Source organism: Saccostrea echinata, unplaced genomic scaffold (assembly GCF_033153115.1).
Source record: "Saccostrea echinata isolate AGI-Se365-2 ecotype Australia unplaced genomic scaffold, CSIRO_AGI_Sech_v1 ptg000041l, whole genome shotgun sequence".
In the NCBI taxonomy this organism is placed as follows: Eukaryota; Metazoa; Mollusca; class Bivalvia; order Ostreida; family Ostreidae; genus Saccostrea; species Saccostrea echinata.
Window position 1 is genome coordinate 2,814,879 of NW_026889790.1, and position 24,545 is coordinate 2,839,423.

The 24,545-nt window shown below is 33.9% G+C and overlaps 2 protein-coding genes across 2 annotated transcripts; one reads left to right on the forward strand and one right to left on the reverse strand.

Moving 5' to 3' along the window:
- Positions 1-185: 185 nt before the first annotated feature.
- On the reverse strand, positions 186-10,805 carry LOC133200760 (ethanolaminephosphotransferase 1-like). Its single transcript, XM_061336546.1, has 9 exons — positions 10,642-10,805; positions 8,009-8,077; positions 7,120-7,312; positions 4,267-4,529; positions 3,424-3,535; positions 2,293-2,341; positions 1,943-2,123; positions 1,321-1,503; positions 186-1,131 (listed from the first exon to the last, which is right to left on the reverse strand). Exons 1-9 carry the CDS (start codon positions 10,696-10,698, stop codon positions 1,072-1,074), a joined length of 1,167 nt encoding a protein of 388 aa, XP_061192530.1. The 5' UTR covers positions 10,699-10,805; the 3' UTR covers positions 186-1,071.
- A 17-nt stretch (positions 10,806-10,822) lies between these two features.
- On the forward strand, positions 10,823-18,466 carry LOC133200761 (poly(U)-specific endoribonuclease-A-like). Its single transcript, XM_061336547.1, has 6 exons — positions 10,823-10,967; positions 12,763-12,863; positions 15,218-15,319; positions 16,198-16,432; positions 16,748-16,892; positions 17,817-18,466. The coding sequence occupies exons 1-6, from the start codon at positions 10,948-10,950 to the stop codon at positions 18,072-18,074; spliced, it is 861 nt and encodes a 286-aa protein (XP_061192531.1). The 5' UTR covers positions 10,823-10,947; the 3' UTR covers positions 18,075-18,466.
- Positions 18,467-24,545: the final 6,079 nt, after the last annotated feature.

Below are 24,545 nucleotides of genomic sequence, written 5' to 3' on the forward strand. Positions count from 1 at the left end.
AAACTTTGATCCTCCATTGTGGCCCCACCCTACCCCCAGGGGTCATGATTTGGACAAATTTGAATCTACACTACCTTAGGATGATTCCACATGAGTTTCATCTTTCCTGGCCCTGTGGTTCTTGAGAAGAAGATATTTAAAAGATGCTATTAATTTTTCACTAATTCTTTATTATCTCCCCTTGAAAGAGGGCGTGGCCCTTCATTTGAACAAACTTGAATCCCCTTTACCCAGGGATACTTTGTGGCAAGTTTGGTTGAAATTGGCCCAGTGGTTCTTGAGAAGAAGTCGAAAATATTAAAAGTTTACAGACAGACAGACAGACGGACGCCGGACAAAAAGTGATCAGAAACGCTCACTTGAGCCTTTGGCTCAGGTGAGCTAAAAACAATGTGCCATCTTCAAAGTCGGGACTGCATAAAACAGAAATAGCTAAAAATCCTCCGAGTCTCTATAACAAAATTTGTGACAAGCCTTAAGTAAGGAGCTAATTAAATTAAGCGAATGATGGTTTTATCGAATAAGATGTATTTTCATATACTTATAAAAATCAACTGAGGCTAGCTTGGAATACTGCTTCTCAGAGTAACAATACATATATATCACCCAAGGAACATTGATACCCCATTTTAAAATTTGTGTAGCTTTTCTAGAATAGTTGGAAGTGTTCTTATGTGAGCGGAGTATGAATGAAGAATGGATTACAAACTGATTAAAGATTGGGTTTGATCAGATGAGGTCAACTGAGCCTCCATTCATGTGAGGTAAATTATTTAATGAGGTAACTGTTCAGCTCTATCAGGTTAACATATAGATAGTATTTGTAGAAAATTCCCAATAATGTTAGAGAAAGTAAATGGCACGCTAAAAATGAATTTAATTCAAATCAAGGAAATAAATTCAAAAAGAACTCAATATATTGTCTAACACCTGGATTGGTCTTCTTTCTTCCTGAACAAGGATGACTGACTGACTGAGATGATCTGAGTAGATGTCTGTTCACTGCAGACAGCAGTAGATAATGGCGTAATACAATGTCCTTCAGCTGCCTCACCAAGGTTAAATAAGTCTCTATGCCTTTAGTTTTATTGTGAATGCTGATATATTGAAATGATCACACATTTCTTGAACCTAAAAAAAAAAAAGTAATAACTGATATGTTAAATGATTTCCATTTGATAAAATCTTAAGTTTATTCATTTGAACATTAATACAACAATGTACCACACGTCATCCCCAATTTGTACTTAAATTCTGAAGGTTTATTTGAAGTTTTACTTCTCGACAAGATCCTAAAGCATTCAGTACGATTTTCCTTACCACATGGACCCCAAAGTGAAGATGAGCAGCAGTGACTAGAAAGCAATAGCCCCAGAGAAGGTACACCTCTACATGTCCGAGTGACAGCAGTGAACATGCCGTTACTATAGTAACCAGGGGTAGGAGGAGCCAGTTGATGAGTTCACATCGCGTATCACTCATCTGACTGATGATTAGATGACACTGAAATTCACATTTAATGAATCATTATATAAATCATCGACCAAATGATTTGAGCTAAAATCAGGATGAAATCTATAAAGTCTTTTTTCCAAGTGTTGCTACAGGCAATAAACATGTACAAACTGGGTATCCTCTATTTATAGATAACAATAGTATTACATTAAATATTGCTAGACAGAATTCTTTAGTATCCTACAGTGTATGTAGAATAAATAATAGATTTATTTCCCATAGTATTCCACCAGAGTTCTTTATTCATTCATAAGTACAACCTACCAAAGTTACACTTAAATCAAGCTCTAGCAAATCAATGTGCTTTACAGCATTACTGCATGTGAAAGATGTGTAGGTATGATTACCAATTTTAAAGCAATAGTGGCATTTTGTAATCAGTCCTACAAATATCTACTCCTCTGTCAGTTAGGTAGACAATACTTACAGCAATGTTAGAGAAAGCAGTCCCTGTGGTCCAGTAAAAGAGGCGGGGCTGTAACTCCATCACCTGGCAGCTGGACACGCGTGCCCAAAAGACCATTAGAAAGAATAAGATAAATGTGGACACCAGGGGGCGCATCATCTCCCATGGATCATACATTTTACCTGTCTTATCCCGATAAGATCTAAAATAAACATAACAGTGAGACCTACATTTTAAATTTTATATTTTGTGTGGAAGATACTGTTATATAAATTGAAGGCATGCATGCACAAAACATGCACATAGAGATCAACCTTACGGATGTGTACATTGATCCTGTTACTAACTTGTTTTAAGCTCCAATCACTTACTTGTATATATTCCAGAAAGTTGCAGGGAAAGTCAAAACAAAGAATCCAACTGTAAAAATATGAAATTTTTTTAAAGACTGCTTAACGAAATACTGATATACTGGATATCTCAAACTTAATGGAATTGTCTACAAACTTTGAGATATCCAAGGGTTCAAGATATCAAAGTTGTTTCTTTAATTATATTACCATTGGGACACACATTGGTATACCCCCCAGCCTGGTATTTGACAAACAGCCTACTTAGTGTTCAAGACACCACTGCTTAACTCTAGTATTACAGAAACTTTTAAAATTACAAGTTCTGTGTACAAAATGAAATACATAATTGTACAATAATACCGTGGTACACCAATATTTAATCTGAATGATAAACCAAAAAACTGGCATATATAACGCAAGGCATCTTACAGGTATGAACAGGGAAAAAAGTACATAGTACATGTATAACAACTGACAGTTAATAATTACTATGTGCCATTGATGGCTATTTTTGCTGAGTAAGTAGTGGAGAGAGATGACTAAGCTCTACTTACCATACATCCCTGTCTCTATAAACTCTGAGCAGTAGATATCAATTACTGAGTAAGTAGTGGAGAGAGATGACTAAGCTCTACTTACCATACATACCTATCTCTATAAACTCTGAGCAGTAGATATCAATCACTGAGTAAGTAGTGGAGAGAGATGACTAAGCTCTACTTACCATACATACCTATCTCTATAAACTCTGAGCAGTACATATCAATCACTGAGTAAGTAGTGGAGAGAGATGACTAAGCTCTACTTACCATACATCCCTATCTCTATAAACTCTGAGCAGTAGATATCAATCACTGAGTAAGTAGTGGAGAGAGATGACTAAGCTCTACTTACCATACATTCCTATCTCTATAAACTCTGAACAGTAGATATCAATCACTGAGTAAGTAGTGGAGAGAGATGACTAAGCTCTACTTACCATACATCCCTATCTCTATAAACTCTGAGCAGTAGATATCAATCACTGAGTAAGTAGTGGAGAGAGATGACTAAGCTCTACTTACCATACATCCCTATCTCTATAAACTCTGAGCAGTAGATATCAATCACTGAGTAAGTAGTGGAGAGAGATGACTAAGCTCTACTTACCATACATCCCTATCTCTATAAACTCTGAGCAGTAGATATCAATCACTGGAATTTTAAATTTCCACATGTTCTGACCCCCAACAAAGGTCAAAAGATATACTCCTGTCATGGCCTGTGGTAAAATAAAAAAAAGTAGGTTTTTGGACTTTACACATACACAGACTATACATATTTTTATTAACATAAAACTAAAGAATAAATTTCAATAAAGGATGTGATTAAGTCAACATTAATTGCTGAATGTAAACAAAATTATAACTTTTTAGATTACTTCAAATCATTTTTTCATATTAAAAGAAGATAACTGGCTATGAAAAGTGGTGAAATTAATCTGACTTGTTTAAAATTCAGACAACAGCACAACAATAAAGCCTTATTGTTGGCGAAATATAATGAAAAGAAACAATTTCAATACTTTTTGTTCCAAAGACTTGCATTATACACAATGAAACAATAGTCGAATAAAATTTTTAACTCAAGGTCATGTTCAATATATATTTTGCTGTACACACTTCTTTAGTGTTACTTTTGAAGTATGACATATATATTCTTTATTATCAAATACTGTTCTGTGAGCAAAATGTTCATATGAGAATTACCAGTTGGCTGAGATCATAGCCCCAGGGTAGAAATAAGACAAAATGTTCACATGAGAATTACCAGTTGGCTGAGATCATAGACCCAGGGTAGAAATAAGACAAAATGTTCATATGAGAATTACCAGTTGGCTGAAATCGTAGCCCCAGGGTAGAAATAAGACAAAATGTTCATATGAGAATTACCAGTTGGCTGAGATCGTAGCCCCAGGGTAGAAATAAGACAAAATGTTCATATGAGAATTACCAGTTGGCTGAGATCGTAGCCCCAGGGTAGAAATAAGATTTTGGTGTTGTATTTCTCCCAGTGAGACAGGATAAAACACAACATGACACCAGTCACGATGAAGTACACTCTAAACACCCCCACTCCATATTCCCCACGGCCAAAAATAGAATACAGAGCCACTGGCAGGAAAAGGGTGGCCCAGCTGTCTAGTCCATGGTCAAATAACTCCCCCAGAGGCGAGCTGGACCCTGTTCTCCGTGCCTGCTTCCCATCAATGCCATCTGTTGAGATTATAGAAAGTGTTTAATTTAAAAAGTATGAAAGAGATTTTTATTTATAAATGTTTGAGGTAATAGATTATATAAACCAATCAATATATACATATTATCAGCTAAATATGACATTCTCATTTAACTCTAACACTGAAAACATAAGTAGGAAGCTCTTTTATTTCAGTTTCTTTAATGATTAATTATTAACACAGCTACCCTAAAAAAAAATTGCATGTTCTTTATACTAGTAAATCAAATATTTTACCAGGGTTGTCTCTAAGATTTAAAATAGCTGGGGACATTAAACAAGAGGCTCAAGGGCCTTAACGGTCACTTGAGTACAACAATTTAGAGGATCCATAAACTGATAAATGAAGCTTTGTTGTCCAAAAGCAAGAAAAATAGTATGATTAAGATCAACAAAATAATTGGTCTATCTATCTGTCCCCCATTCATCATTATTACCATGCACACTTTTAACAAAATATCTATTTTTAACCCCATATTATTACCTCTCACATTGGCCTCACTTGGCCTAATTGAAGAACATTTAAGAAGATAAGTTATTTTTGTTTCATTTTTATTCATCTATTATTTCCAAGTCTACCTGATCATTAAAACTATGAAAGTACTTTTTGTATTATACAATTAATGTTCTTGCATAATAATCTTTCAGATACATTATCTACAGTGATTAATTATCAAAGGTGAATGGCAAAGGGGAATAACTTCACTCAGTAGAATACAAATTAATAGAGCCCTAGCCAGGACCAGAACACTTGACCAAATGGTCCAGATGTTTAAAATTCTGGTAAAAATACCCTTGCTTATTAAAACTTTTACTCTGTTTGCCTCCAATATGCCCAGGAGCAGAGAAGATTTTCCAGAAATAATGCATTTTCACTATTGAACACAGTCCTAACCTAACACCAGAACCCATGACCCAGGGTCATGAAATTTACAAATTTGGAAGAGGTACCCTCATCATCATACCTATGCAATTAGTTGAAGATTTTCAAAGAATTCACACATTTTCACTATATTATCAATAGAGCCCCCCCCCCCCTCTCAGAGAAACAACAGAACCCCTGTGACCACAAGTTTTAAAAATTTTGTAAAAGCATCCTTGCTCATCATAACTATACATTTGTTTCTTTGCTTTATAACCAGGAGTAGAAAAAAATATTTTGAAAGAAATAATGATTTTTCACTTTATAATCAGTAGAGTCCCCCCCCCCTTTTACCAGAACCCCTGACCCTGGGGCCATGAATTTCACAATTTTGGAAGAGACATTCTTGCTTATCATAACCATGCACTTCCTTTGCTTAAATAATACCCAGAAGCAGAGAAGACTTTCAAAGAATTGATGCATTTTCACTGTATAATCAATAGAGCCCCACCCTAACACCAGAACCCCTGACCCTGGGGCCATGAATTTCACAATTTTGGAAGAGGCACTCTTGTTCATCATAACTATATTCTTAGTTAGTTTATTTAATACCCAGGAGCAGAGAAGAAGATTTCCAAAGATTTAATGCATTTTCACTATATAATCAATAGAGCCCCACCCTAACACCAGAACCCCTGACCCTGGGGCCATAAAATTTACAATTTTGGGAGAGGCACTCTTGCTCATCATAACTATGTTCTTAGTTAGTTTATTTAATACCCAGGAGCAGAGAAGAAGATTTTCAAAGATTTAATGCATTTTCACTATATAATCAATAGAGCCCCACCCTAACACCAGAACCCCTGACCCTGGGGCCATGAATTTCACAATTTTGGAAGAGGCACTCTTGCTCATCATAACTATGTTCTTAGTTAGTTTATTTCACACCAGGAGCAGAGAAGAAGATTTTCAAAGAATTAATGCATTTAAACTTTATAATCAATAGAGCCCCGCCCTAACACCAGAACCCCAGACCCAGGGGCCATCAAATTCACAATTTTGGAAAAGGCATTCTTGCTTATCATAACTATGTACTTAGTTAGTTTATTCAATACTCAGGAGCAGAGAGGAAGATTTTCAAAGAAATAATGCACTTTACTGTATGATCTATATAGCCCCACCCTAGTCCCAGAACCCCTGACCTTGGGGCCATGAATTTCACAATTTTGGTAGAGGGTTCAATGCTTATTACAATCATGCCAACAGTTTGACTGCTTGATGTCCAGGAGTAAAGAAGAAGATTTTTAAAGATTGCATTGATTTTAGTGTTTTTTGCCCCACCCCTAAGGCCCCAGGGGGACAGGGACCATGAAATTCATAAATTTTGTCCCCCTTCACCCATACATGCTATATGCCAAATTTGGTTGAAATTGGTTGAGCGGTTTCAGAGAAGAAGCTGAAAATGTTCAAATGTTAACGCACGACGCGCGCCGATGGACGAAAACAGATAGCAATAGGTCACCTGAGTAAACTCAGATGACCTAAAAAGGATGTCTGGTGCTCCTCCCCTAAGAGGGAGTTGAGGGGGAATACCAGAATAATCATTATAGGCAGGAAAATTTCCCAAACTCCAGGTCTTAGGGACAACCCTATTTACAGAACTTGTGATCTTGAATATATGTAGCTACACATGTTTGTTTGATTTTTACCTAAGGTGTGTGACATGAAGTTGTTAAATGCACAGACAAGCCACACCCAGTTAGGAATGGGGGGACATTCAGGATGGTCTCTACTGGCAGAAAAAAAGTGGGGATCATAGTAGGTCAAAAGGACAAAGTTCATCATCAGCTGACCAAATCCTGTCAAGGTTAATACATTTGGTGCGATCCATTTTGGAACAAACTGAAAAGAAAATCAATAGTAACTGTTATAATATTAAATGGGCTCATTATAATATTAAATAGGCTCAAAGGCCTTTTTAACTGAGTATTGTGAGTTATGAAACAACCAAATAATAGCCCCACCTAAGATAGAAACTTTGGATTCATTTTCAGAAGAGTTTTAAATTTTTGGTATAGAATACCTTGCTTATATCTTAATGAATATAAAAAGTTTATCTTCTAGATGTCAAGGTGCAAAGAAAGTTCTTAAAATATTATGTATTTTCAATTAATCAACTTAGTCTCTCCATTAAGCCTGCATGGTGGACGGACAAGAAAACAGATATTTCACAATCTTTGTATCGGGCTAACTGCTAATAATAATTATACAAACAGTTTGCCTGTTGGATATTCTGGAGTATAGTACAAAAGGTTTCCAAAGACATAAGTATTTTTCAATGTATGTCAACTAGACCCACCTTGGGATATGAACCTTGGATCCAAGGAACATGAATTTCAATTTTGATAGAGGGACAGCTGCTCTTCATAATCATACAGTCTAACTGCATGATGTCCGAGAGCAAAGAAGACGATTTTCAAATCATAATAAATTTTCAAGGTATACCCACTTTCACCCTACTATGCAGCTAAAATCCTGCAAATCCTTGCAGGGCTCTAATGACAATTTATGATATCAAATAGATAAAGTTTGATTTACCTCAACCACCCAGTTCCAAAAAGGGTGTGTTATGTATATGCTAACTGGGCTTGTGTCTACTGCACTATACTGAAAAACAATGAAGAATACTTATTATTTGCAATTGACAATTCCATTTTGCATTGGATACATGTACATATGTGATAGGGTGATTTATTTCATATATTAATTATTATATTTCAGGATTAAATTAATTCAGTTAAATTGTCATATTTATTTCTTTACAGCATTTCATTTATTGAATAAATCCACATGGAATTATTTACATCAATATGTGTTTATTGAGTTATTTATAGATGTATGACATCACAGTGGTCATTTAAACCCCTGTCCCTTTCTATATATATCTTGTGTAGTGTCCACGTAGGCCAACTTGGATTTCATTGGTTGGTTAGTTTCCCTCTCTTTTGGTTTTTACTTAGTTAATTACTTTTGTTGGAGATCTTGGTCTGAGTAGACATATTGGCCTTTTGATATTTTATGATTTATTTATGACAATGACCAAGACAGGACAGAATGTAAGTTTACTTTTACTGATTTCATTATTTCTATATAATTGTTTATCTGCTAAATTACCAAATAATAATATTCTAATATAAAGTATGAAAGTTCAGTTTGTGTGATTATTTTATGACTTTGTAAATATTCAGAGTAATAAGTATATTTTATATCTGTGACAATAAGTGTGTAATATAGTAAAGTTATATTTATATTATTCATACACAGATCACTGAATAGAGTACAGCTGTGTTCAGCTATATATATACATGTATATTGGAGTTATGGCTCTATATCACATATAGGTATGATGTATATATTTTGTATATTGTCAATATAATTATATTATTCTGGAAGAGTTCAGTATAATTTGATCTCATTGTTTTATCTATATATTCCAGAGTGTTCATACTTTGTACATATTATTGATTAAGAAAGATAACTCTTAATGTTTCATCTATTAGCACAATTAAAGGGAAATAACTCTTCATTTGACCGTGCTATCTGGCAAGTGATCTACATGTATGCTTTGTTATAAAATATTTATGATTGTTTATATATATTTCAGAGCTGTGATAATACTGATTATACTGAGAGTGAATATATTTATCAACAACGACAGCATGGCGTTTGTCATTATTTTCATATAAACGAACCCCATTTCACATACATACAAGTTAACAGTATAAATACACTGTAACTCAAGATCTTGGAACAATAGAATTTGTCTGTAAAAAGAGGCTTATTATGAGAACGTTAGCAAAAAAAAGAAGCCTCAATCTGACAGAAATAAAGAAGAGTTACCCCGGTAATTGTCAGTGTTGTATGAGATTGGGGTTATGTGTTTATTCTCGCCAGTTGTATCCATTTGAAAATTGATGCTAGATTCAGATGAGACAATTTATGTAACCACTTAAGTTTCCAAAAATAGGTGCACTTAAGGGAAAATACTTTAGATAGTTGCAATAAACTTATTAAAGCATTTCAATGATTTTCTTAATCTTTAATCTTGCTTTAGTCATATTTAACTAACTCTCTAACCTAACTAATCTTTGCCCTGTAATATTCTTTTTCTTTAATTCTATACTATATAATCTGTCACTATGATCTACATGTATACAGTAAAACACACTTATAGTGAACACACTTACAATGAATTAACGCTTACAGCAAGTGATTTTCATTTCCTTGGCTTTGAAATATATAATTGTGAACTAAATGGATATAACTGAAAACTTTCATAATGAAGCAAAATTGTCCCTGGCACTTTCTTATAAGCATATTTTCATTTATTGTACAGAATTGTGTTGTCATTCTGTCAACGACTAAGGGCTAGTTAAACTCACATTAAGTCATATTTAGTTAATTATAGCCTTTTCAAGTTGATTTAAAACACTTAATACTGTAATTATGTATTCATTTTATATTCATTAATATTTACTTCCTAAATGCAAGAAGTCTTCAAAATGGATACACTTAGATCATATAACAGACACGAGATACTTCTGATGACGTCCAAATCTAGCTTCTGCATTTCTCTATATAGAAAATGTTGGAGAATATACCCATCAGTCTTGAAATTTTGTTGGCAAATAAAAACCTCCCCCTTCAGTCTCTGTTTCTATTTGTCAATGAAATCTCTCGACCATTGGGGTATATTCGCCAACAATACCTGCGATGCTGGAATAATTTCTGAAGTCTACTCCAAACATTATCCAAAAATGATGAAGTCAGGCCTCCATATATAAAAAAAAATGCACCAGCTCAAAAGGATATGCCACTGATTTTGGAACCCCTCTGATTTAGAAACAAGCATTTATGGGCAAAATTAAAATTTAAAGCTTTTCAAAATATTTTCCTCTTCTACTATTCTTTTCTTTTCCAATCCAAGCCAGAGGAATGAGTTTTTTTTTCAGATGAAAAAGTGTTTATTCACGCCAAAAAGAAATCAGCATCTTCGTATCACAAAATTTGTTGAAAAAAGTCCATGTATTCACGGATAGACCAGTCAATGCATGTTGTAAAGTATTAAAAGGTATTCTGCAATATATCGATGTCTTAATTATTTTTCACTATATCCGGGCTTGACCACACATTTCTGATTACATCTGAAGAACTATGGTTTCAGTTTTTACCTTATATTTGTCAAATCCAGACAAAACTTCTGGGGAAAGATATTTGTATGTTGTCATGCTGCTGAAGTCTCATTCTCCGAAGTGAAAGAAGACAAATCCTCATTGGCCTTTTCATAAGTAATAACCAATCAAAAGCCTCGTTCCGAAACGTCGAAGTCGTCTGCAGCGAGTTGTTCGGAAGTTTTCGGTGTTTATATTAGGACAGCCTGAGGGAATATCGACACGCTGTCTGTCATTTCTGTCATATTTACTAATTTTATCTTTGTACCAAGTGTACTTTGTCAAGGCAGGTGAAGTCCATTTACAATGGCAGATAGTCGGAGAGGGTAAAGTATTTTGTTTTATTTGATTGCATAATATTATCAAGATTTAGGTGGGCGTGGCATCCACGTTGCGAGTGTACCGTATATACACACAACTCATGTTCAGTCAAATTGCAACAGACCCACTTAAAATAAATTGAGATGTTTCCATGAATTTTGATATTTCCCAATCTATAATTTAACAAATCACAATTTGTTTCATTTGTAAAATAGGCCTTCAACTTAAGGTGATAAAAATGTGCAGAATTATGAGAATACAAGCCAGCTAGACTACTGTAAACCAACTTTTATTCGCGTGCGAGGAAATATCCGCGAGTTTCGCGACCTTCTTTTCTTGCAGCAAACTATATATATTTCATTGTGTATTTTTGAAGGATAATTCCTCAGTCGCAATAATTACTCGTAGCGGATGGATTTCAAAATTACAAAATTTTAAAGTGAACAAAAGTTGTCACTTGTCAAGACTATAGGTGCTTATTTGGTGGTTTACAGTATTTAGCATACTTAAGTATATACAAGTTTTGATTTGAAATTTCCACTTAATAATTTTTCAATGCCGTTCATACCGATTTCAAAATAAAATCTTTTAATACTATCAACAATCACCTATACTGATCATTGAGCTAGTTAATTTCAATTTTTAAGACTATAGGCATTTATGTGTTTGTCGTCTGTCTGTTTTTCTGTCTGTCTAGCTATATATATTCAGTTACAGTTTTTCAAAATACTGCTCATATTACAGTTTTGGTCAAATTTCAATACAACTGATGGCACACAAGTAATAAAACAAAACCAAGTATTATTCTGTTTATTGGTTTTTGATTTTGATCAACAATGCTGGCATGTTACTTCTCCTTTCCTGGTTACATTTGGTGCCTTGCCATGCCCCGGAAGTGACAGGTGAAAGACCTGTCGGGGAAAAGTCTGGGTTTGTGTCTTTGGGAGCGAAGACATTTAAGGAGGGAGGAATGTGGTGTTCAGATAGGTTGGATTGCCGGTGGCAAGAGAGCTTATTTGGTAGAGCACATGACTAGTGATTATGGGTACCTGGGTTCGTATCCTGATCTGTTCCGTCACATTTTTCACCTTTGCTGTTACAATAATAAGAGTAGAAATTCTGTGAAATCTTTTCAAAACACTGATATATATATATATATATATATATATATATATATATATATATATATATATATATATATATATATATATATCTTCCTATAGTTTTTGGTCTGATAAGATGCATAATTGTGTTTACATGCATCAGTTTTTGATATCAATGAAGAGTATTGCTATGATCACACAAAATAGAAAGAAATGTGAAATCCTTCAAAGTGTCACTCCTTTTACAGTTTTTTTTTTCAGACTTTGTAGACAGTTAAGCTAGATTCTGATTACCAGTATTTTGTTGCCATATGTTTACCAAAATAAAACAACTGTGAAAATCTTTCAAAGTTTCACTCCTTTTACAGTTTTGTTTGATTTCAATAAATCTTGATAAAAGTTAAAAAAAAAAAAACAAACATCAAGATACCTGTACGTAATTATGTAAACATACAATTAAAGGTGTTTCAAGTTCAGGTGGCAACTATTCTCATCCACATCTATAAGGTCAAACCAGAAGAGTTACAGTCTTATTAGAGACATCTGTTTTTTGAATAATTTTTTAATATGCAAGAAAATATACTACATATTTATAAATATCTTGGAAGACCTGTTAGTGTCAGGATTGTATTTTTCAAAGGTCATTCAACATAAGGATTGGAATAACTATATATTTTCAGTGCTAATATTCTTACAGATTTCATCCAGATCCCGAACTCACTGAGATACTTGGGAGACTATGGGAACTGGACACAAACAAATGTTATGCTGGTCAGGACTTTGATATTGATCTGCAAGGTAAGGAATGAAGGAAGATTTTACATAATATACAGATGAAAATTTGGTAAAATTTAATGACCTGTTAATATTGTTAGTATATTTAACCAGATTACCAATTTACCAATTTATTGCATAAAAATCTGAATTCAAGGACAATTAAGATACTTGTATTATACATTCAGTTACTGATTCTTATTAGAACCAATTACCAGATGAATTGGTTAACTGATTAACCATACTGTCCCTAACAACAGAGAAACCAATAAGTAGATGACATGTTTAACTGATAAACCATATACATGTACTGTCTTTAACAGTAAGGAAACTTTATTCATGTTTTTTAAAGTGGGGAAAAGTCAAAATGATTGTATTAGTGGTTACCGTAATAACTTTTTAGCTCACCTGAGCTGAAAGCTCTTGAGCTTTCCTGATCACATTTTGTTTGGCGTCCTTCTGTCTGTCTGTCTGTAAACTTTTCACATTTTCGACTTCTTCTCAAGAACCACTGGGTCAATTTTGACCAAACTTGCCACAAAGCATCCTTGGGTAAAGTGGATTCAAATTTGTTCAAAGGAAGGCCCTCTTTTAAGGGGAGATAATTAAGAATTGGTGAAACTTAATTAAAACCTTCATTACATAGTGTAGATTCAAATTTTTTCAAATCATGACCCTCAGAGGAAGGGTGGAGCCACAATGGGTGATCAAGTTTTAAATGGGTATAAATAGGAAAAAAAACTTTTAAATATCTTCTTCTCAAGAACAACAAAGCCATGATTAGTCATATTGATATGGAAGCATCCTCAGATAGTGTAGATTCAAGTTTATTCAAATCATGACCCCTTCGGTAGGGTGGGGCCACTATGGGGGATCAAAGTTTTACATAGGAATATATAAGAAAAAACTTTAAAAATCTTCTTCTCAAGAAAAACAAAGCCACAGTTAGTCATATTGATATGGAAGCATCCTCAGATAATGTAGATTCAAGTTTGTTCAAATCATGACCCCCATGGTAGGGTGGGTCTACAATGGGGATCAAAGTTTTACATAGGAATATATAGGAAAACTTTTTTGAAAATCTTCTCAAGAACAACAAAGCCACAGTTAAACCTATTGATATGAAAGCATTCCTAGGTAGTGTAGAATCAAATTTGTTCAGATCATCACCCCCGGGGGTAGGGTAGGACCACAATTGGGGGTCAATGTTTTACATAGGAATATTTAGGGGAAAATACTTTTAAAAATTTTCTCAAGAACAACAAAGCCATGATTAGTCATATTGCTATGGAAGCATCCTCAGGTAGTTTAGATTCTAGTTTGTTCAAATTATGACCCCTGGGGGTAGGGTGGGGCCACAATGGAGGATCAAAGTTTTGAATAGGAATATATACATGATATGGAAAAAAATCTTTAAAAAATATTCTCAAGAACAACAAAGCCATGATTACCGGGTAGACATATTGATATAAAAGCATCCTCAGGTAGTGTAGAATCAAATTTGTTCAAATCATGACCCCAGAGGGTAGGGTGGGGCCACAATGGGGGATCAAAATTTTACTTAGGAATATAGAGGAAAAATCTTTAAAATCTTTGAACAACAAAGCCATGATTAGTCATATTGATATGGAAGCATCCCCAAGTATTGTAGATTTAAGTTTGTTCAAGTCATCTTCCAGTAGTAGAGTTGAGCCATAACGGGGAATCGAAGTTTTACGTATGAACATATATAGGAAAATCTTTAAAATTCTTCTTCTTGTAAACAACAAAGCCATGATCAGTCATGGTAGTGTAGATTCAAGTTTGTTCAAATCATGCCCCCCCTCCCCAGGGTAGGGTGGCAGACATTAAAATTCTGTTTTCAAGAACACAAAGCCATGATTGGTCATATGAATATGGAAGTATCCTAAGATAGTGTAGATTCAGTGTCATTCAAAACATGACCCCTGGGGGTAGGTGTGGCTAGAAAGGTGATCAAAGCTTTACATATGAATATGTAGGAGAAGAATCTGCTGATTAAGAACAGCGGGCCATGTTGACTCAGGTGAGCATTGTGACCCATGGGCTTCTTGTTGTAGCTACTGAGCTACGGTTTGTTAGCTACATGTATCTGTCTTGAAAAATAAACAAAATCTAGCATTTTTTGAAAGGATACCTTGTACTTATAGATATAATTCATTATCTTTAACAACTACTATTGAACTTCGTTATCTTGAACACAGATATCTTGAGTACCAGGGATATGTCAATGTAAGATGGTAGTCCCAACTACTTTTTCTTAATGTTTTTACCCTCATTATCTCCAGTCTTTGGATATCTTGAACTTTAACCTTGGTCCCTCTGAGTTGGAGATAATGAGATTTGACTAATTTTTTCAGGGTATGTTACCAGTGGCAGAGAACTCCAGAGAGACAGGGCTCGATACACACTTTTTGCTTGGGTTGATGAAGAAAATGTATTTGAAAGAAAGACCTATAAAAGTACGAACAGAATTATGATATATTTAGATATCTGACTCTTTCATCCTAGTGTTACAATACATGACGTTTTATTAAAAATTCTGCACATTCATAGACTGGACTTTAAAGTATGTATTTGTTTTAACAAATAAACTTAATTGAGTCAAATGAACAGACCAGTGGATGGTTTGGTGATAGATTTTCAACACACAATTTTTTCACACGTTAACAAACATTTACAAAGGTTTCCTTTCACATGTTGACAAACATTTACAAAGATTTCCTTTCACATGTTGACAAACATTTACAAAGATTTCCTTTCACACTTTAACAAACATTTACAGAGGTTTCCTTTCACATGTTGACAAACATTCACAAAGGTTTTCTTTAACATGTTGACAAACATTTACAGAGGTTTCCTTTCACATGTTGACAAACATTTACAAAGGTTTCCTTTCACATATGGACAAACATTTATAAAGGTTTCCTTTCACATGTTGACAAACATTTATAAAGGTTTCCTTTCACATGTTGACAAACATTTACAAAGGTTTCCTTTCATGTGTTGACAAACATTTACCGAGTTTTCCTTTCATGTGTTAACAAACATTTATAAAGGTTTCCTTTCAGAAGTTGACAAACATTTACAAAGGTTTTCTTTCACGTGTTGACAAACATTTATAAAGGTTTCCTTTCACATGTTAACAAACATTTACCAAGGTTTCCTTTCACGTGTTGACAAACATTTACCAAGGTTTCCTTTCACGTGTTGACAAACATTTACCAAGGTTTCCTTTCACGTGTTGACAAACATTTACCACAGTATAAAGGTTTCTTTTCACATGTTGACAAACATTTACAGAGGTTTCCTTATATATTGTACATGATTTACATTGAAGCATTTAAAGCTCTACTAGACAACTATGAACTCGAGTGTGGAAAACAGGAAGTGGTAACAAACGAAGAAAGAAAAGAGAATCGAGACTTCATTGATGCCATCATGGAGACAGATGTAATGCAGGAAGCTCACCGTTATCTCGTAGAGAAGGGAAAAGCACCGGAGGATGAGATTGAGTTCAAAAGACTGCTGTACAGAACCTGGTTCAGTCTCATACGCAGGACAAAGGGGGATAGGTGAGCTTCAGTTCACATCAAGCCTTTAAGAATCACAAGTAACAGTATATTTATAGATCTATGATTCATTAATTTATTTATACTGGTATCTCAGATTAACCGGGGAAGGAATATCTTTGAATTATACTAATTGTACAATTAAACAAATAAATGATTTGGTTTTATGTTTCAAGTATGCAATGACATTTTCTTAGCAGCAGCTATAAGTTTAAATGTTACAGTACATTGTATTTCTGAGAACATTAATTTCATCCTTTGAGATCATGTTGTAAGGATAAATGTCATAAGGATTTTGATTTTTGTGCCGTTTTTTAGGGACTTTGACTCCAGCAGTTTTGAACATGTATTTGTTGGTGAGGGACGTGAGGATGAATTTATTGGGCTTCATAATTGGATTCAGTTCTACCTCCAGGAAAAAGCAGGGAACATTGACTACCATGGATACTTTAGAAGGGAAACGGTGAGTAGTAGATCATTACAGATATGGCACCGGGGCCATAAAACTTAGATGAGCTCACTTTTGATCTCAGTCTCACTTTTCCACTCTATATTCCTTTTATAAAAGTGAGACTGAGATCAAAAGTGAGCTCATCTAAATTTCATGGCCCCGGAGCATGGACTCTAGATGATGTCTAAAGACTATTTATTCCTCTATGATTGAATCAGAGTGTGACAATTACAGTCACCTTTGTTAGGATTCAGATTTTCTTTTTAATAAAAGAAAAAGTCAGATTAAACCAGCATAACTTACTGTATCTTTTGAAGGACAGATTTTTGGGGTTTCCCATAGCAAAGCATGGACACTGCCATATGCATTCTTTCTATAATATTGGGATTAACTGACTCTTATCCACATCTCATATACCACTGAATGAAATTCAATGATACTTTCACAGAATCTTTACTACATACTGTAAACCAACTTTTATTCTTAAATTATACCATAATGCTGTTATCAAGAGTTGTAACAACAATTAAAGCCATCTGTAAATCTAAATACCGTAAACCAGCTTTTATTTGTGTGCGAGAAATATTCGCGAGTTTCGCGACCAACTTTAACTTGTGAATGTTAATCGCCGCAAACCAATTATTTTGCTTTGTATTTGTAGAGAATGATTCCTCAGTTGCAAGAATTAATTGTCGCATATTGATTTCAAACTGACAATTCCTGAATAAATGATGACGCAAATAATAGTTGGTTTACAGTAGTGTCATTGTGCATTTCCTATTTTATGTTCTGATCAGACAAATATTTGGGGTTTCCTGTAGCAAAACTTGTACTCTGCCATTATACTCACATGGGAGCAGGGTTATCATTATGTGAGCTCAGTGCTCACCGTACCTCTAATTTAGGTATAATCTATAGAAATGTTTTATTGTGTAGGTCAAGGATGATGAACATTTCCGGTTGATAGCTCTGCAATTTAATTGGCGGGGAGAGAAAGGTAAGCCAATGAGTTCCTGCTTCCTGGGGACCAGTCCAGAGTTCGAGATCGCAGCTTACACAATCTGCTTCCTGAGTGGTAAGCACGGACGTAACATGGACGTTCAGTTGGGAGAATACGAAGTGGAAATCAGCTGTTTACCTCTGGGAAAGCATTGTATAGGGACGGCTTATATTGCAGCAGCTAGAATGAGTTAGACAGTTACCTCCCCAATGTCAGTCTCTGGCATTGTGTACATATTGGCCTTTAATGAGAACAAGACAACTCCCCCCAATGATAAGTCTATATAAACCCTTCATAGAAACCAAAAACTTTCTTATCAACTTCAAACTATTGCCTTAATCTATATTTTGACTTAGAACATGAAAGTGTGCACTGTTCTGTATCCTTAAATGTTCTGAAATACTCAGCAATACATATCAGAATGTATAGATATCAATTTTTGAAAATGATTTTGATAAACTTTTAAATAGCATTTGCTAAATACTTTAGTTTATCAATTGGTGCTCTTTGGATTATGCAATATTGAAATACTTCTTTTTATTACAGTGGTAAAACTGAAAATCAGTTTTATGTCACAGTAAATTATTGTATGGATTGTAAACAATTAAGATACACGTAGTTATTTCTGTTATTTTGTGATTTTTTTTAGATTTCTAAAATTAATGTCATATACATTTTTGTCATTCTTTTTTCAATAGCATTCTTGTGAATTGTTAGTGATTTTTGAGATCTGATTTATATATTTTATAAATTAAGGAACATGTATTATTTTTTTTATTACTTTCATATTCCTAATTGTATTGTTATACACTGTACTGCTGTTTATTTTGTTTGTACTCAATTCGTCCAGTTATAGTGGGGCATTACTTTAATATTGCAATATTCAATACCTTTTAAATTAGTTATACATGTAACATTTATCTGTCCAGTATTGAGCTGACCAAAGGCTTTCTTAAGACATAACGATGCTCAAAAGTTGATATTTGCTATAGTCTTTCCATTCCCCATTTGTCTGAAGACAGTAAAATTTATTTATGTTGGTTTATTTCCCATGGATATATAAAACAAAATTATAACCATGACAGAATATGAGAGTCTGAAAAAGTAAAATTAGAACTTTTGACTGAGAGAAAAAAAATCATGAATTGACAACCTCAGTGAATATAGATATATATGTAATCCCTGTCTTAAAGAGATGCTTGCCAGAAAACTTATGTCCCTACAAAACTGTAAATATGAGGGCTGTTGGAAAATTATTGTGACATTCTGATTATTTTTCTTTTAGTGAAAATTGGTATATACATTTACCAAACACCAACAATATATAAAAGCAAGAGATATTTAAGAAATATTTTAATTTTTCTTTTAAATGACCCTTTAATGTGTCCATGCATGGTAGAGGTACCTGGTGCAGTCTCGAAGTGTTGGAAGTCTGTAACTACTATGTACTACATCCTCATTGACTCGAATAATGTATGAAAATTCATGAAATTATGCATGTCATGCATGTATTTCGATCTTTATCTTGCCTTTATTTTGTGCAAGTGCAATAAATTTTTTTTTAAAAATACGGATAGCATAAAGATTTTTGATAAGGCTATAAAAATCTTATGGTGACAGCAAAATGAATTTTGGCGTAAAGACTAGCTGAGCAATGGGCATACATTAATTTTTGTGTAGAGTTGATTAGAACTGTTCAAACAAAGGACCTTCTGAAACAAACACAATGCAAAGGAAATTGTATTTTGGCATTTATCTTTGATGTAAACATTTTTCTGACAACAACATAGGAATTGGCTCTTAACTTGAAGCTGGATGACTATCAGTTATTAGGGACAAATTAACATCACCAGTCCTAAAATTGATACCAAATGATGCACGTCTGACTGTAAGAGATATTTCAGGGAAATTTGAAATTGGAGTAAACAACAGGATATAATTGTTTGTATAAAGGGGAAAAATAAAAAATGGAGAGAATTTGGGTTGTTTGGTTTCCAGAGGGTTATCAAGTAATGACAAAAAAGAGAACAGTTGATGTTTCCCGATTGTTTCAGTGTGAGAAAAAAATCTAACAGTGAAGTAATGTCAAAATGATGTTATTATTATCTCTGCAGAGCACTCCGAATCAATAGACATATTCAAGTTTTGAAATTTTACCAGGTTTTATCCAATGATGCTATCAGCAAGATATTTTGCATATTTGTATTATATGTTCTTGATAAAATTCTGGTGAACTTTCATGAATTTATCAGTGTTTCTTCCCTGGAGTCAAAGTTAAAGTCTCAATATTTCCAAACAGCCCTTGTATATAGCAATTCACAAATATTAGCCCACATGAATTCAAGTAATTCCATGGTAAGATAAAATTTCTTATAAGTAGTGATGTTTATGTGACATTGTTAAGATTTAATACATATATACATGCTGGCCTTAATTTGTTACAATATATACTCTATATTTAATAGCTTTATATACAATTAGAGGGATATCTATTATTAGATACATGTAACTATATAAAAGATTTTAAAATATATCTAAATAGGTGGTGGAAGATAATGGAGTCTAGTTTATAGGGGGTACTTGTATTTGCATATCTAAATTTTATTGTCTCATTCTAAAACTAATGAACAGAAGGCATTTCAATGATAATGCTTAAAAAGTCGGTGTAAAGTAAAGTTTAAAGGATTGTGAGACATTTTTGTAGCCTTTCATTTACCATTTGATGTTAAAATGTTGTGAAATCATCATTGTTCATGGGGGACTAATGATTGTAGATTTCATAGTCCCCCTTACCCAAGAATTTACATTCTTATGAATGATTACTTTGTCAACAAATTCCTTCATTGGATCATTGTATATACGATTTACCCACGAAATTATTTTCCCACGAACATGTAAAATTTTGGTTCCCAATGAACATTGCCACAAATTAAAATGATTCTACATAAGTAAAGAGATTTATGACAAGTTCTTTCCTTTCTGAAGATGTTTAAATAATTTTCTAGTCACTGAATGCATTTTTCCTCCTCAATGTTTTATTTTTCTTCTATCTTAGAAAAGGGTTATAACAGGGTACACATCAGAAAGAAAGTACTCCAGTAAGTGTAGAATATAATAGAACACTTTTTTGCAGAATAGTCTTCAAAATTAAGCTTTTCCATTTTAGTTTTTTTTTATTTGCTTATGATATGTTGGAAATTTAATAATCAGAATTATATTCAATCTTTAAACAGACAGTTTGTGTAACCGTAAATATACAAAGTCAGAACCTTCTCTGTCTATACATATTTATCTGTACATTAAAGATCTTTGATGTGCATAGCTGATACAGGATTTTCTTATTTATTGTAATTATCAATATTTATTTTCCTTGTGGTTTCACTTTAAATTTTAAACTTTTTTTTTCGTAAGGATTTTTTTATTTACACCAGATTATGATTTTCAAACATTTTGGTTTTTGTATACATGAATAAAATCTATTGCCTTCATGGATGTTTTTTATTTTTTTTTTAATTTTTTATTAAGAACTAAATATTTTGGTATGAATTAAATCTTTATCATGTAAATGTGTAATCATGGCTTCCTACTAGCTTGGGCTACTGGGTTAACAATTAAGCCCAATAAGGGCATACAAAAGAACTTACGACTAAGACCAAAATTTTATTCTGCTTATAACTTTCTAATTATACCCCCACTCTGAAGGAGAGGGGGGTATACTGTTTTACCCTTGTGTGTCTGTCTGTGTGTCTGTCTGTAACAAATTTTTGGTCACAGTTTTCTCAGCAACTACTCATCGCAGATGCTTGAAATTTTAGCACACACTTTGTTGAGGTATGCCATATGGTGGGATTCATTTTTGTACAAATCGGATGTCAACTTCCTGTTTATCCGTGCGTATGTCTGTACCATACATAACAAACTTTGGTCACAGTTTTCTCAGCAATTACTGATTGCAGATGCTTGAAATTTTAGCACATTCTTTGTTTAGGCATGCCATATGGTGGGATTCATTTTTGTACGAATTCGATGTCAACTTCCTGTTTATCCGTGCATCTGTCCATGCCATACATAGCAAATTTTTGTTGTAGTTTTCTCAGCAACTACTGATTGCAAATGCTTGAAATTTTAGCACACTCTTTGTTTAGGCCTGCAATATGGTGTGATTCATTTTTGTACGAATCTGATGTTAACTTCTTGTTCATCCTTGTGTCTGTCCATAACTGAACTTGTGTACATTCACATCAGAATGTATTATTCACATCAAAGTGGGGGTATTACTAGTGAGCATTGGTTCACAGACTTCTTGTTTACATTAAATTGAAAATGATTTTAATCTTTTTAAAAGGAATGTAGAAAGATATTTCTATGTTAGCAATTTTAAACAGAATCCTTAATTTTGCAAAATTTTACATTCAACTAAAGTTTTTCGTCTTAGTCATAAGTTCTTTTGTAAAACGAACCACAGGGTTCAATCCCAAACAGAGGTACAAACCTATCTCTGTTACATAAATAATAAAACTTTAATTAAATATTTTGTATTTATCTTTTTGAAGAAGACCATTTTTGAATTATGTCCAGTATCGAACTCTTCAGAAAATAATTTTGTTTTGAGTCTAAGGAGGTAAGATATGATGGACATCTGCAGAAAGTATTTTGTGGGTTGACATTACGAAAAGGCCATTGGACTCTTACGGCAACCATGAGAGTGGTACACAAGAGATAGCACCAAAGGCTCTAAAGATGAATCCCGCCAAAATAATTACACAAATAGAAGTTAATTCCATGTTAATCAGTATGTGGCAGAGAAATCAATACACAAATTATGAACTTGTCTTTCTGAATTCAGAATAAATTATTTGAATTACCTTAGGTCTCTATGTTATGTTGGGTATAACATCATTTTTCAGTTAAAGATTGTACCTCATTCTGCATCTTAATTATTTACATACAAGTACACATACTAGGCATTCTTAAATCAATATCATCTTACTGTATACAGGCTTTTATAACTGTGCATCTACATGTATTTACTTGAAATTTATAATATAAGGGTATCTTTTGAATATGACCCATTAGCTAGGAGGTGTCCACAATGTGGCTTGAACCTAAAAACCACAAATTTAAAATCCAATGCTCTACCGACTGAGTTAAAATGAGCAGTTACAGTAAAAGTCTGGAAATATCAGGCTGGAAATATATTCCAAATTAGAGCATTATATCCTGATCAGAGTTTTAAATTTATACAAATGTTTTATAATGAAGTCAAAATTATATTGGATAGTGCTCATAGTACTTTGTAGTATTGCAGTGCTTATTGCGAAAAAAAAAATTGTGTTGCATGTCTATGAAGTTAAGATGAGTAATGCCATATCCCGGCACCAGCGCCCCGTTTAAGGTTTTAGGAGCAGGTCTCATTCCCAAGTAACTGTTAGCCCTACCTGGACCAAACTTGCAAGGATGATACATCTAGGGATGTACACTACCAGAGTTGCTTTGGATGCAGGAAGTGATCTACATTTCCCTGATGAGAGACCAGGTTAAAGTTTTTGGAGCATGCTAAAATATTTTGGATTAAGCTCAAGTTTTAGGAGCAGGTCTCATTTTCAAGTAACTATAAGCCCCATCTGGACCAAACTTGCATGAATGATGCATGTAGGGATGCACATTCATTTACCAGACTTCTTTAGATGCTGGATCTGACCTACATCTTCCGGGTGCATGACAGTTTAAAGTTTGTTAGAGTTTCAGTCTTTAGAGCAGGTTTATTCCCAAGTAACTTAAGCCCTACCTGGACCAAACTTGCATGGATAATGCATCTAGGGCTGTACACTACCACACTTGCTTTTGATGCTGGATAAGACCTACATTTTCTGGATGAGTGACTAGATAAAGCTTATGGAGCAGTTTCACTCTTAAATGTACATCCTTTCTGGACCAAACTTGCATGAATGATGCACCCAGGGATGCACACTATCAGACTTGCTTGGATGCAGGATCTGATGTACATCTGTTGAAGCAGGTTCACTCTCAAGTAACTATAAACCCTATAGTGACATAATGTACAAGGATGTTGTATCTATAGGGATGACAGACTTGTTTCAGATGCTGGATCAGACCTACATTTTCCAGGTTAATGCAATAGGTAAAATTTTCAGAGCTGGTCCATTTCCAAGTTACTATAAGACATATAGTGACTGAGCTTGCATTGATGAGCCATGTTACCAAGAGATGCACCCAACCAGATTTGGAAACTGGATCTGACTTGCATTTACAGGGTGATTGAACAGTAGGAGTTTTGGAGCAGATATATTTTCAAGTATCTACAAATCCTACCTGGACCAAACTTGTATAGATGTTGTACCTAGGAATGCACACTACCAGAACATTTGTTTGGTGTGAGAATTTGCTTTACTTATAGATAACATTTGTCGAGGTGAGCTTTGTAATCTTTGATTACCTATGTTTCCTTTCAGACTAATTCATTGCTAAGTAAACAACATATTATACATGTATGTTCTTAAAAGCAGTTTACAAGAGACTTGTCTAATAGTCCTTGTATATATATTTCATAAGCAAAATTCACACCTTGCCTATTTGTCATTGAAATGTGTATCTTTAGTCAAATTTATAACATCATGTTTTGAAAAAACATCAAATTAAAAATG